Here is a 14,614-nt window from a genome sequence, read left to right as displayed (position 1 = left end):
TTACGTTTTACGCTGCATCCTAGCTGTGCTGCTGAGATAACTTGGCAGTGATGAAGCAGCCAAAAGCAGCCAAAGCAGGTAGACTGGAGCAGCTTTAAGCTGATTTATTGGTGAAACTGAAGCTTGCTGTGGGGCAAATAGAAGCAGAGAGCAAGGCTGAGATCACAGACAAACAAAAAAAAAAATGGTCTAAACATAGTGTTGTAGACTGGTGTGTGTGTGTGTGTGTGTGTGTGTGTGTGTGTGTGTGTGTGTGTGTGTGTGTGTGTGTGTGTGTGTGTGACCACACCATGTCATGTGTATATTGCATAAGGATTGAAGATCAAGGCAAACAGTTCGGTTTAATATTTCACAGGTTAGTCAGCTACAAACTGTATTCTTAGAAGCTGCTTAATCAATGGTTTGATATGTTCAGTCTCACGACTCAAAGAGCACAACGTCCTGCACTAAAAGCAAAGTTAAAGGCCAAAGCAGGAGTCTAAGATCCCACTGAACAGTGGAGTTCACTTTCTTCCTGAAGGCCCATCGAGTTTGCTCCATCTGGTACACAGAGCTTCTGAATTAGCACTTATGGAACATTATCCCTTAACTGCCGAAGTCCGGATGAGGTTTGTGGCCGCTGAAGGCAAACAAAGGGGTCATGTCTCCTAATGTGAGCCAAGACATCAGCGCACACAGAGTGAACTGCTTTAAATTAAAGCACTTAAAAACTGACCTGGTTATCTTCTTATTTACTGTAAGCTGTTTATGTTTTCCTACATTGCAGATTTATTCTTATTCAAACCTTCAGTGGCAGCTTAAACCCAGGTGATTGAGGCTCAGGGTTCTCCAAGGTTATTATCTGCATAGATACTGACGACAAAAAAAGAAAAGAAAAAAAGAAAGCCTCCGAGACCTGACATAACAGAGCTGCATCAACCTTTTGAAGTGAAGAAAAAAACAGAAACACTTGATCATGAGTGTGCATCACCCATACATTTATTTGGTTTCAGAGATGACTCATTTGACTTGTTTGTGCCACTTCTCTGGAAAACCTACATTTTAAAGATAGTTGTGAGCGGTGAAAAACACAGCAGTTTAACTTATTAGATTTATTTCTGTGTTTTGCTGGTTTGGCCTTACTCGGTCTAGTGTGACTGGCAGTTTTTTATTTTAGGATAACACCACTCTAGTTCCTCATTTCTAACGCTGTAGTTATTAAAGGTGCTAATATATGTTGCTAAAAACATGTAACCACACTATAATTTACAGTAAAACTCAAAATGCAGGATAGGGCCCCATCTGTTCAGAGTACGCACTTATTCTTGTGATGGATAATATATCTAGTTCAGTCTTATTTTTTTTCTGGGTCACACAGCTTGTACGTTCACCCACTTGTCACCGTCAGCACAGTGCAAAGCATCAGCAAGGCGTGTTTCCGCAGTGAGCAAAGGTGCTCTTAAACAGGCACTGAAAAACACCTTGTTTTTTTCTTTTTTTAAAACAAAAATATTATCAAAGGACAGTTTTGGTAAAGGTGGAAGCTGCTGATCCAACAAGTCAGTTACAAGAAGTACAAGATTAGCTAACATGTGACATAAGTCATGCTCGTTTTGACAGTTAAAGCACTTTTGGTATTATGCTCACAGACGGACTTTTTTCAACTAGTTTCATCTGGAGTACCTTAAAAATTCATGGTGTATAACTACTATTTAAACCATTTGTCCACTTTTAATAACCACAACATTTAACACTAAGTCAATGTGACCACTTTAACTTATGTACCCTTCATGGTTAGCTAACAGTTTTTTTTTATTTATCCACACTTTTACTATTTTATTCATAATTTTATTTAGCAATTTAGCTACTATAGTATTCATCCATACTGTTAGGTACAATTTCAACTGTTAGACATCCTCTAAACAAACATACTTTTACAAACATTATTTTATTCGTTTTTCGTTTTGATCATTACTTTATAAGGTACAGTGTGTAAAGTCCCACCACTAGAGGTCAGTAGATCCAGCTGAGTTCTGTTTTCCCACCTCTCCCGAATTTAAGTGCGTAATCCTAGCTGTGGTGGCTGGTGTAGGACAGACGTGTTTTAATTGTCTAGATTTTTGGAAATTATATTTGCAAATTAGAATTTTTAGGAGCTAAAAACATTTTTTTGCTTAAAAAACAAACAAACAAATCTTTCTAATGGCTGTAGCTGTAGTGTTATGACTGTGCTTTAATCCCCTCAAATGATCAAAAACATGACATTTAGACCATTGGATTGAATTAGCGGTCAAGCAGAAGACGGGGGACTTTGAGGTCACTTTTAAAATCCTTCTCTCCGTAACTGTGCCACTATTTACTCTTGTTTTATCTGTCACGTTGTCTCCTTCCTTCGCATTTTCACTTATTTGGTGATCAAGGAGGCATGAATTAAAATTTGCCTCCACAGGACACGAACGCCTGCAACTTTTTTTCACCTCCACCTTTGCCGAATTGTGTCCTCAGCCGGTCTCCAGGCATATTAGGCAGATGAGTGATGTCCATCTCGGCTGCTGTGTTCAAGATGGCAGAGAAACTTAGTGGCTTCCACACATGAACTCTGTGTATTTTTAATGAATTGAGTTTATGAGAATGTATTAGCTTGTTGGACTACAAGTTACACACTAATCACGGTAGACTTATGAGTGCAATATCTTTTTCTATCAGATTAAAATTAAGTCATTATAGTCTGCTGCAAGGTGGCTGCTAGGCAACACAATAGCATCATGATGCATAATGCATAGTTCACCTTTTGTGAACATAATGAGATGTTGTTGTGAAACTCAAACAAGTGGGTGCTTTCATAAGATGCGTATGTGCGTAAATGCTAAAAACAGGTCATTTCAACCCATTGCAAGAGGTTACCACACAACATGATGCTGCCATAATATCTGATCTAGATAAAAACCTTCAGTTGCCAACTGGGTACCTGTGTGCCAAGTCTGGTTGCTTAACGCTTTATTGTGTAAAGGCAGTGGTTAGACAAAGAAATAAGCAAACACACAGATGGACAGAGATTTTGTGTCCTCTAGCATGCCGGATATGAAAGGCCACGTCCTTTAAAATAAATAAATAAATAAATAACGTTAAGCTGTACATAAGAGCAGACTCCTGAGCGGAAAAGGAGGAGGAGGAGCCAGCAGCAGCCACAAGAGGTCTCTGCAGCTCAGACGTGCGGGTCTTTGAGGCAGGATGTGAAGTCAGGCCCCACGAACACGAAGCAGGTTGCTGCAGTTTGACATTTGGAATTTAGAGAGGCTAAAGGTCACGGGCGCAGCTGAGTACTTGAATTGATGTGGGCTCCACTGCTCGCGTGTCTCTACCCAGCCGTAAGATTTATACTACAAACAAAAGCCCCCCCCCCCCCCCCCCCCCTCCGCCTCCACCTCCACGCACCACCCGGCCACATCCTTACACTAAACACACACACAAAGCTGCCCACACAGTACCTGAGGTGGTGTGTGTGTGTTTGTATGTGTGTGTGAGAGAGATGCCAGCAACTGATAAATTATCACACACAGAGAAAATGAGAGATAGGGGGTATTGTAAGATTTTTCATTATCGTGTCATATTGCGCAATAGTCCAAACCTGCGCACTGGTGAATTTTCGGATCACCAAGCTTCCCAGTTCACCAGTTAACTGTGCTTCAAATAATTCTTCTCCACACCTCCCCAAATATCGCGCTCAGTTATTCCACCTCTGAGCTTTGATAGGTGAAAGCCCTCACTGTTACAGTAAACCACTCCCGCTCATGGATTGGGCGTGCGTTAGGAGCGCAGGTGTGATTGTATCCACTTCCAGAAGAGTGTCTTCCCAAGGAGTTAGAGTTAGACATAAAGGCGGAATAAATTTAGTATTAGCTGCACCACGAAGGCTCTATTGCAGTTGTTTAGTATACCGTCTATCAGTGGCGAACAAGAGACGCACAAAGAGAAACAACCTGCAAAAGTTACGGATGCAAAAGTGAACTTTACACATTCTGAGAAACCAGAGCGGATAATCAAGCTTAGATTGTCAAAGTGAAGAACCCCCTTAACCACCAGGAGAGGAAACATCTCACAGAATCATGAAGAAATCTTCATTCACAGGTAAGTCTAGCTCTTAAATGTGGTGACAGCTTTCAGGAACTCGTTATCTCGTGAGATAGCACCAAATCCTTTTATAGCCTGATTGCAGGGAGGAGGCTGTGCCTTATAAACTGTGCATGCTTAGGTGCCAGTGTGACTGTAGAATGGGGGGGGGAAAAAGAGGGAGACAAGGTAAACATTAAACAGCTCTAACAATTAATAACCCACGTTTTTTTCTAAAAGTTTTCCTTTTGAATTCCCCCTTTGCAAGAAGAAAGAAAGAGGGGGGCCCACACATGGATCTGTGGGTGTGGCTGTAAAGCATTTCTTGCATGTTTGTGCTCTCAGACTTTACCCTTCAAAAATAGGCTACGACGTCATGACAGAAAGGTGGTGCACAGACCCTGGCCCAGTTTTTTGTTTTTTCAAATGTGAGTTTCTTTCATGCTTAGACGAACAAGATGAAAGCTGCTCTGTGTGTCACCAAAGCAGGTCATATTTCATTCACAGTGAAATACTACAAAACCCTACAGTCAGATTATACGTCAGTTGGCTTGTTAATCTGCTTGATTGATAGTTTTACAGTGTAGCTCCTTCACTCCTCCCAACTAATGCCTGAAGAGTGATCTGATTTGTGCATCAGACAAGTTCAGTGGTTCAGTTTACTTTGGGACTGGCTGGACCTGATTATGGTTGTTGTGACACTGTGGAGGCAAAGACTTGAAGCGAGGATGCTTCTTTAAAGGACAATGCCCCCTGTCGCAAGGAAAGTACACCATAAGTGCATGTGACCTTCCTCTATGCTCTCTTTTTTACCTTCCTTTGTTGCAGCTTTCCTCTTAATTCCCCCCTCTTTCTTCTTAAGGCACTGCCTACTATCGCCCACATCTTCTACATTCCCTCACCCCCTCCTTCCACCAAGACACACACACACACATGAATCCTGTCTCTCTTAGCAGTGGCTCAGTCCAATGTACACAACCCTATCCCGCGGAATGCCAGCTTTCCCGGCTCCTCTTCCCCGAGCCTTTGTGCGATGGAGCATCCGATGGTTTTCCATCGGAGCCAAGCACATGTTGGGTCATGCCGCCTCTCCTCCTCCTCTTCCTCTGTGTGTGTGCGTGTTCTCTCTCTTCTTGTCTCTCTTTCTTTGTCTGCCACGTGACGTGCACGGAGCTGTCACATTCTTTGTCAGAGCTTCCACTCGTAGAGCGGTCTAATAACAAAGTGTGTTTGTAAGTCTGACATGTGTGGAAGGCCTTCCTTACAAATGCGCAGCAGTGTTTAGACAAGCACCAGAGATGTGGATAGGTGACTGAGAGAGGAAGGTGGACTCGTGTGTCAGCTTATGTGTGCGTGTATTTCGCACACAAATACCCTTGTAGACACACAAACAAGTACAACGTGTATCTGGCTCATCTGAAGACTGACATTAACAGTGTAGAAATGTGTGTGTGTTTCTGTGTATGTGTTCCGTCATGTAACCCCGCACAGATGAACCCCGCTCCTGGAGCCAATCCCTGGCTTGTACACCACTCCCTCAATTTGTCTGGATCAATGAGTAACCTGCATGAATAACAGCTCACTTCAGGACACAAACACACACACACACACACTTCAAATTCCACTCCTCTCACCTGTGTGACAAAGCCCTCACTCCCCGCTGCATTACAGCTTTTAGCCTGTTTACACTGGAGAGTCAGCCGGGCTTTGATTCAGAGCCTAAAGCTATTGTTTGATGGCAACTTGAAAGTCGAGCTATAAACTGTGTTGAGACATATTCGCCCTGTCATCTAGCAGAGCGTGCCGCCGATGGTCTAACCCTCAATTTGGAAGCCTGTGGATAATGGAGAGATAAGGTATTGGGATATGTGGACATGCATGTACAGTACCCTGCGTGGTAAAGTGCTCTTACCACGCTGAGTACTGTAGGTACAGTGTAGGAAACAGCAGGTCCATCAAGTACTCAGTGTTCACTGATTTTGCAACTTGATGCATATGTACTAGTAGTATCAAGTTTTCATATATCACCGTTGTGTCAGCATGTGCCTTCCCTCGCCTGATCCTGGGTCCAGTTTTACACTAACCCCAACCATGGACTGTATATAAAAGTTGAATGTGAAGGCTCACTTTGAAGCCTCAGTTCTGTCATTATGGCCACCTCCATCTTCATGTTTTCCAGAAGCAGAAGTGACAAAATGATTATATCTATGCTTTGCTGAGACTTGCTGATTAGTCAGCTGTGAAAATTCTCACCAAAATTAGAGCGTAGACTTCCTCTTATTAAAAGCAAATTTGATTTAAAATCCTCTGAAAGGGGCGATTAGCACTCATTAGCCCCTCACAGGTAGAAAGGTTTGGCTCTAGTTGGGGGCTTTTCTGTGTGGTTGTTCTCCCTAAGTGGTTTGGTTTCCTCCCACAGCCTAAAAATGTTGTTAATTTAGCTGGTGGTTCTAAATTGACCATAGGTGCCAAAGTGTGAATGAATATTTGTGTGCGTGTGCGCGTGTGCGCGTGTGTGTGTGTGTTAGCCCTGCGATAGACTGGCATCCTGTCCAGCAGTGCGTCTCGCCCTATGACAGCTCATAACCTCCAGCCCACCATGTGACCCCGAATTGAATAAACAGGAGACGATGGATGGATGATCCAAAAGGCAACAGCACCATAAACACTGTGGGTTATGCAAATTAGCCAAAAGTGGAAGCATTAGCGCTAGAGACTTGTAGCTTTTTATCTTTAGTTTTATGCGAATTTGAGCTGCTGCACATTTTGCACTTCATGTGGCTTTATATTTCGGCCTTGGAGGTTCTCACGAGTTAATACTCCTACTCTGGACCACAACCTGACCATAACCACAAATACAAAGGGTGGTGACTACAGGAAACACACTTTATCTTTGTCATAGATAAAGGCTTATTAAACAAGGGTGCGGACCTGTGGCATCTCTAACCTGTGTAACTCTGTGGAGGTTTAGCAACCTTGAGACTGATAAACATGTATGTGGCAAATAGGCCACAGCACTGTGTTATTAATAAAGACTTCCGTGTGAAATCATAGACCTATACTTACTATGTCTTGTCTCTGCGCTGTGTATGGTCCTCCCCTTTCAGGCGCATAGAGCCTGCTCTGAAGTGTCCACTCTGCTTTGTGTTTATCATCTGCAGCCAAGAATGCAGCTCTGTGATGCTGTGCTGCTGCTGGGGGTGTCAACTGATACAACAGACCGCCTGTACTGTAGGCCCGAGGCCAGGAGCGAGCCTGTAAAAAGATAATGGCAGGCTCGGAGACATTCTGATGCGTGGAGTAACATGTGCGCCGACATCTAGAGACGGGTATTAGGGTGATAAAGTACAGACACTCGCGTACATTTGTTTAGATTTCAGATTTTTACTGCACTGTTATCTGGCTAACATGCAGACCTGAAGAAAAACAAAACCCATAAGGGGGAGTGGGGAAAGCATGCTGTTCAGTAGCCCATGCAACAGATAGCAGCTCCTCCGCTTGGCAGGAACAGCCCTGTCCTGTCGTGACATGAATAAATATTTTATTGCAAGTAGCAATCAGTTTAAGTGTTAGTGACTCATATCTGTTCGGAGAGCCTATTAGGGTGGCAATGCCCTCGTGAATTAGCCAGATAATGCATGTTAAATGCATGCGAGCTCTGCTGTCGGTACAAAGTCTTGCTCTTATTGAAAATCAGTTTCCGGGACAACCGCTCTGTATAACATGGCTGCAAGAGGATTTCATCTGCTTTTTAGTTTCTATTTCAGTTTATCAGCTTTGTTTTAGTCGATGAAGCTCTTTTCTTTTTTAACGTGACCTGTTGCTTGCACACACACCTGAGCAAGCACATGCGCTGGCCACATGATGCTTAAGGCTTCAGCGTTAAGGTGGAGTGGCTGTGTTTGTTTAGTTCCTGAAGAACTTAAGTCCCTCATACAAATTAGAAAATCCCAGAAAACATGCGGACGCTGAGGCCCTTAAAACTTTCCTCCTTCTCCCCGTCATTCTCACATTTCTGAAGAATCCCGTCTGTGCAGCCAGTCACTCGCCGAGCTGTTCGCCTGTGACACGTATTTCCTGGGGGAGGCTGTAGCTCATAAAGCTCTACAGGCTATTTGACTAACTCCGTGGCTTTTAACAGCCTTGGAAAAAGGAAGGCTGATGCTTATCTACCACACTGGTATTATTTTATGGACTGCATGAGTTTGCTGTCTAGAGCACGTTTTGATATGATTTAATGCCGACTTGTGTGTGTGGCATTGTGAGGAGTACAGAGAGGCTTTTGTGTGTTGGGCAACACGGTGTTGCTTTTCAATGAATGGAGTGAGTGAAGAAGAAGGTTGGGAAAAAGTGTTGCCTTGGGCGCCATCAGAACAGCGGCCATTCATATGGGTTCCAGTTTAGGGTCACGGATAATCCTTTCCCCAAAATGATAAAAGTGTCTGCGCGTGCGTGTTGAGTCTGCCGATGTGTGGGCAGACCTGCAGCCGGGTAAAGGTCTTACCTGGGCTGTAAAAACAATCTTGAAAAATGGACGTGGAGCCATTCAGTCAGCTTTGCTTTCTTTTCTTTAGCTCTTCCGCTCGCTCACTTCAGCCCTCTTTCATCCACTCCCAGCTCTTTCACAGGCAGAGTTGTGAAACACTGTTTGCAGCATCGTAATGAGGGTCATAAAACACAGTGGAACAGATGGCTGAGCAGAGAGACACAGGGGGAGGAAGGAGGGCTTAGTGAGCTTAACCTTCTTTGACATCATAATTTAAATTAAAAAAAGAAAAAATGATGTTCATTCATGTAGTGTCAACTTCTCCAGTGGATCCTCCAGTAATGGATGCAGGTCTGCAAACACACCACAGTGAAAATCTTTATTTGCTGTGTACACAGTTCAGGGCAGTGCAGGTACACTGGTATTCTTGTGTCTGTCAGACTCAGTCATTGTAATCATAAACCGGTAGTAAATGAAGCAATGAACATGATACGCCTGCATATACAGCGTAATTCACTCGCTGGATCCTTTATTAGGTTCAGCTGATTGTTAATGCACATATCAAACGAGGGAGTCATGTGGCAGAAACTCGATGCTTTTAGTCTTGTAGGATTTGGCAACACAAACTTCAAACTGAGCATCAGAATAGGAAAGAAATGTGATTTAAGTGACTCTAAATGTGGCACAGTTGTTGGTGCCAGATGAGCTGGTCTGAGTCTTTTAGAAACTGCTGATCTACTGGGATTTCCCCACACTGCCATTTTTTTAGATTTGATCCAAGAAAGAGAAACTATCCAGTGAGCAGCAGTTCTCTGGGTGAAAAATGACTTGTTGAGGTCAGAGGTCACAGGAGAATGGCCAGACTGCTTAAACTGCTTCGAGCTGACAGGAAGACAACAGTAACTCAAATAAATCCTTGTTACAATCGAGGTATGCAGAAAAGCATCTCTGAATGCACAACAAAACTTTGAAGCAGATGTGATACAGCAGCGGAAGACCACACCGAGTGCCGCTCCTGTCAGCTAACAAGAAACGGAGACTCAGAATTTAGCATAAACAACGTGAAAGCGCGGATCCACCCTGCCTTGTATCAATGCTTCCGCCTGCCAGTGGTGTAATTGTGTGGAGAATATTTGCTTGGCACACTTTGGGTTCCTTAGTATAGTACCATCTGAGCATTGTTTAAACACCGCAGGCCACCCGAGTATTGCTGTTGCTCACTATGCCTATGCCTTTATGACCACAGTGTTTCCATCTACTTTAAGCAGGATAACGCACCATGTAACAAAGCTCTAATCATCTCAAACTGCCTTCTTAAACACGACAATGAGTTCACCGTACTAAATATCTGAGGAATGTTTGGAGGACCTAGTTGGATCTGTGCCACGAAGGATTAAAGGCAGCTCGGTAAAAAAGGGTAAAACAGGGTACAACCCAGTACTAACAAGGTGTACCTAATAAAGTGGCTGGCGAGTGTATAAGGGAGCATTAAGCAGACATGAATCTGGTTGCACATTTCAAAATCGCCTCAACTTTCTCTATAAGTGCTTTTATTTTGGAACTCTGATATTTTGTAAAATCATAATCAGACAGTGTCCGTGTTTGGTTTATATGAGTGCAAATATCAATAGGTGAAAATCTGGTATCATGTCACAGAACTAATTTATAATTTCCTGTTCCAAGCAACAGTGATAATTAATTGTTCAGGAACTGCTCTGCAGCTGTTTTTAGTAAAGTGACTAAAGACATGTCTTGCATCAGACTGTTGATAAACCAAACCACTAAAGGAAACAGTGAAGTCAAAGAAGCACGGGATGGGGGGGGGAGATCCGTCCCCTCCTCTGTCCTCCTGCACAAATATCAATACAGCCTCCTCCGCACAGCCTCCTTAAGCAAACACTAAAATCTCAGGTCCCGGCATTAATTATAGCCTACGTTTAGTAAATCCCTCTACCCGGTCTCTGTGCAGGCCGTCCTTCGTGTGTGACCGCATGCGATCACTCTTGTGTCTCAAGTATGTTGAAGTGCTGCACCCTCTCCTCTGTTATTTACTCTTCTCCACTCCTTTGACACCATTAACCAATCAGCTGAAACATTTGTCCAAGCATAGCCGTGCACTTTATTGGTCATGCTTAAAAAAACGCCACCTGGCACGAACGCACACACGGCTTCGCTAAACACTGCGTTTTGACATCAGTCACTTTACTGCGAACTCACAAGCACAGACAGATTTGTCAATGTGCAAACATTGTGCAAACATTCATATGTATGCGCTGTGCGTGCGCTGACCTCCTTTGCGCACAGTATCATTTGCAAATATGACATCAGATGATTAAAACTCGCCTTCAAAGGTGAAAAAAGATGCATGTGAGTGTATACGTTTCTGTTTGCTGCCTCAGACAAGACTGTGCAGGAGGACAAACAGATTCGGCACACAGACACTTTTGTGCTAGTGTAGAAGTAAACTTGGCAGGTGTCCCTCTTTTTCTTTGTATTGCTGTATGTCTGTCAGTACTTTGCCCTCACTTTAAACTACGCTGAATTATATCACCTTTATGCCAAATGCCAGCGTTTCAAAGCGACTTCGTGCTGCTTTTTTTGCGGCTTCTGTGCCGTTTTACTTTGTTGCGATGATATGCATTGCTCGCCCCATTTGAAGGGGAGGTTCAGTTGCAAGGGTGTGCATGTGCATCCAAGAATAAATAAGTACAGACATGTTTTTTAGCTCCGAGGCTTGATAGACTTGACTCCACAAACCTGAAGCTCTGTGCACACACTAGCATAGCAGGCCAATTGGGTCATGACATGAAAAGTTGCTGATTAATGATTCACACTCACAGCAAATGGTCAGCCCGAGTTCCTGTTTGGTGATTTAAAGAGTAAGACTTCCTCCCTAAATCAACATTGAATGCGCAAGTAGTGCTACTTACATCGACCGTAGCTCAATATTGAGTGTAAAACAGGTTAAATCAATTCTGAAATGCTTATAATAATCTATGCTAAACCTGGGCTTTTTCTGGTCTGACTGGGGGTGCGGGGAATCAAACTGGGACACTGGGAGCAGGTAAAAGTTCAAAATTGAATTCTTAAATAAAAGGCAAAGGAGCAGAGAGTCGGCGAGGCTGAATCCAACCATGAGAAAACCAAAGGTACAAACAACAAACAAACAAACAAAACTTACTGAGACCTGGGACAAGTGTGCACAGAAAAACATGAGAAAACTGCTTAACTACAAGACAATCTAACAACTAAAAGTCTGTTGGTGCACGTCTTTAGACTGTGGGAGGAAGCCTGAGTATCCGGGAGAACATGCAATTCCACACAGAAAGGTCCTGACCTTCTTGCTATGAGGAAACAGTGCTCCCCACCGCACCAGCGTGCTGTCTGTAGCCTAATGATTTGTTCTAAATGATACAATTCTGCTGTAATGTATCTGCAGACGGCAACATTTTTGCCAACAAAGCAGTCATATTGTTTTCATTATGCTGACGATGCTGGGCTGCATCATCACTTCCTGCATTTACTCTCCTCATTGTGAGGAATGACTTCAAACGCTCCATCGCACCTTCTTGCCTTCTGCTACATGTGCACACTCGCGTATTACAAAAGCTTTACTCATGTATTCCAGTCATATACCCGCCACACTCACTACCTCTCCCTCGGGCCAGCTGTCTTTGTGTTCATCAGTGACAGCAGAGGAGGGAAAACCGCTATGTTGGCTGGCAGCGTTAGAAGAAAACGAAGCCCATGTTGTGCACCAATTTGTGGAAGGAAGTACTTCTAAGAATTAAAAACAGGATGGGACGACTGAATCATCATCCACCGGATGAACTACCTCATCTGATCTGCGTTAAGCGAGTCGACGCAGGCGACGTCTAGAAGCTTAAGGGAAGTGGAGACGAGAGTGTGGTTGATCAGACAAAGATGCAGCATCTTGTTTCCATGCCACTGCATGACCCAGGAGGACAACACTTTTTTATCATGCTATTCTCTCTGTAACCAAAGCTATTCTTTATTATGCTTTATTTTGTGTCAAGTAAATCCTGTATTGTTTGCATGAAGCAAATGAGAAGCCACAACCAAAGCTTTGAACATGGTTAACACAAGTCCGCAGTCACTGGGACTCTATTTAAACCTATGAGCGCTCTGAGATTAAATCTGACTACACATGAAATGAAGTTAGAGATGATGTGGTTTTAGTGAGTGAAGCAAACACTGGTGGATGATCGTGATTAAAGAAACGCTCAGTGACCTGATCTCAGTGCGTTTGACATGCTGAAGATAAAAAAACAGAAGGCAGGAAGACCCACAAAGAAATAGCAGCTGAATATAGCTGCAATAAACATGACAGTGGAGGAAATGCATGTTTTCTTATGTATCTTAGTTTAGGCAGTCATTGCCTGCAACGGATTCTTAAGCTTATCTGTAATTGCTAAAGTAATCTTGAGCAATGTGTTTCAGAGGAAGGGTTTTTTTTTGGTTGTGTTTGTTTGTTATGTCACCTAACTCTGACCTGTGAATCATTCAACATGAAAAGGTACCTGAAGATGCCAAAGATGATACAGTTTTAGAAGCACAAGTTAATGTCTTTCATAAAGAGCTATTAGCTGAAAACTGGGGATGGGTCTGAAAGGTGTGTAGTTTGTCTTTAAAATAATTAAATATTGAGGAAGTTGGATGAGTGGAGGACAAAAGAAGAAGTAGGTGGAGGCTCTGTCATTATTTAGGTCACAACTGATGGAATTATGAGTGCAAAAAAGTACCATGACATTTTGATCCAGCATGCATCACCATCTGCAAAGTACGGCTTCATTTTTAAACATAACAATGACTCCAAACACACAATAGAACGCTATCAGTCATAAACGGGTCCAGACCTCAACATTAGAGTTACACTTTCACTATAAAAACTCATTTCCTGTATTTCCATGCATGGTTGCACACATTTCAATAAGTACCTGCACCTACTTCCTATTTTCCTTCCTGAATATCAGGACCTTAGTACTGTGTAAAGGACAAAAAGCTTTACATTTGAGCCCCTAAAGCTTTGGACTGTGTATAAAAATGGCCATAACTCATCTGTGATTAATGCAACAATTGTTTTTAATGCCTTAAATAAAAGCTGAGAGTCTGCATATCTGTTATTCACTCATAAGGTCCATTTGATGTTACTGCAATGCAAACACATTTTGGTAGACAGCAGTCAAAGATGGCTGCTGTATTCACTTATGAGATCTTTTAGAAAACTCCATTGCCGTTTATTTAACCAAAACTTTCAGTCTGAAAATGTTACACATGATTTTAAGTGATGAATAAAACTATTTTTAAATATTAATCTCACATATAATTCATTTACTCTCTACATCATTCTTCCTTTGACTGGCTGAAGTCACGTGTTAGTCATGTACGTTAAAGAAAATATTCACCCCTGTTCCTGTAGTGGAGCTGAATCACCTGTTTGAACAGAAAACAGCTGTATCCTTTTTAGCTCAGTACGCCACCAGCCATTGCTGGTGATTCAGCAGCACTGAACGCGCACACACACACACACACACACGCAAACACACACACCGGAGTCGATCAATGAGAGATTATCTTCAACGTTCCACCAGAGTAACACAGCGGACCGTCTGCCAAGAGGAAGCAACATTCCTCTGATTCTTAAAACAACCACCGTCAAGTAGAACAAGACTGTTGACACTGAGATCTCTCTTAGATAAACATGAATGGGGATGAATAACCTTTTATTTTCCAGAAAATAAGCATACGGGACCCCGGGGAGAACACTTAACGGGATCAGGAGACCATAACTTCAGCTGCACTTTTCAGATCTTTCCACACTTTCATCAGCACTGATTTATACTTTCAGCTGCTGTTCTAATTTAACCATTGAGGTTTGCTTTGTTTACGCCCTTTCCCCCTCTCTCTGGCTTTACTAAATTTAAACAAACTGCTTCCACCCACCTGCCAAAGCATCATACATTCACTCCATCAGCACAATTTTAGTCTATTCATGCGCAAACAAAACATGCAACAGGC

The 14,614-nt window shown here is 42.8% G+C and overlaps 1 protein-coding gene across 1 annotated transcript in view; it reads left to right on the top strand.

The window, feature by feature from the left end:
- The first annotated feature begins 3,935 nt into the window (after nt 1–3,935).
- LOC146633583 (neuronal-specific septin-3-like) overlaps nt 3,936–14,614 on the top strand; it is an 83,669-nt gene continuing 72,990 nt past the window's right edge. The window contains exon 1 of the mRNA XM_085351550.1: nt 3,936–4,107. Coding sequence (XP_085207676.1) covers nt 4,086–4,107 — 22 coding nt within the window. The 5' untranslated portion in view covers nt 3,936–4,085. The remainder of the gene's footprint in view (nt 4,108–14,614) is intronic.

Source organism: Diplotaxodon limnothrissa, linkage group LG4, assembly GCF_057381915.1.
Source record: "Diplotaxodon limnothrissa isolate DT_005_m linkage group LG4, D_limnothrissa_male_GT1.1, whole genome shotgun sequence".
Lineage (NCBI taxonomy): Eukaryota > Metazoa > Chordata > Actinopteri > Cichliformes > Cichlidae > Diplotaxodon > Diplotaxodon limnothrissa.
Note: the sequence above shows the minus strand (reverse complement) of the source record. Positions and strands in the feature narration are given on the sequence as shown.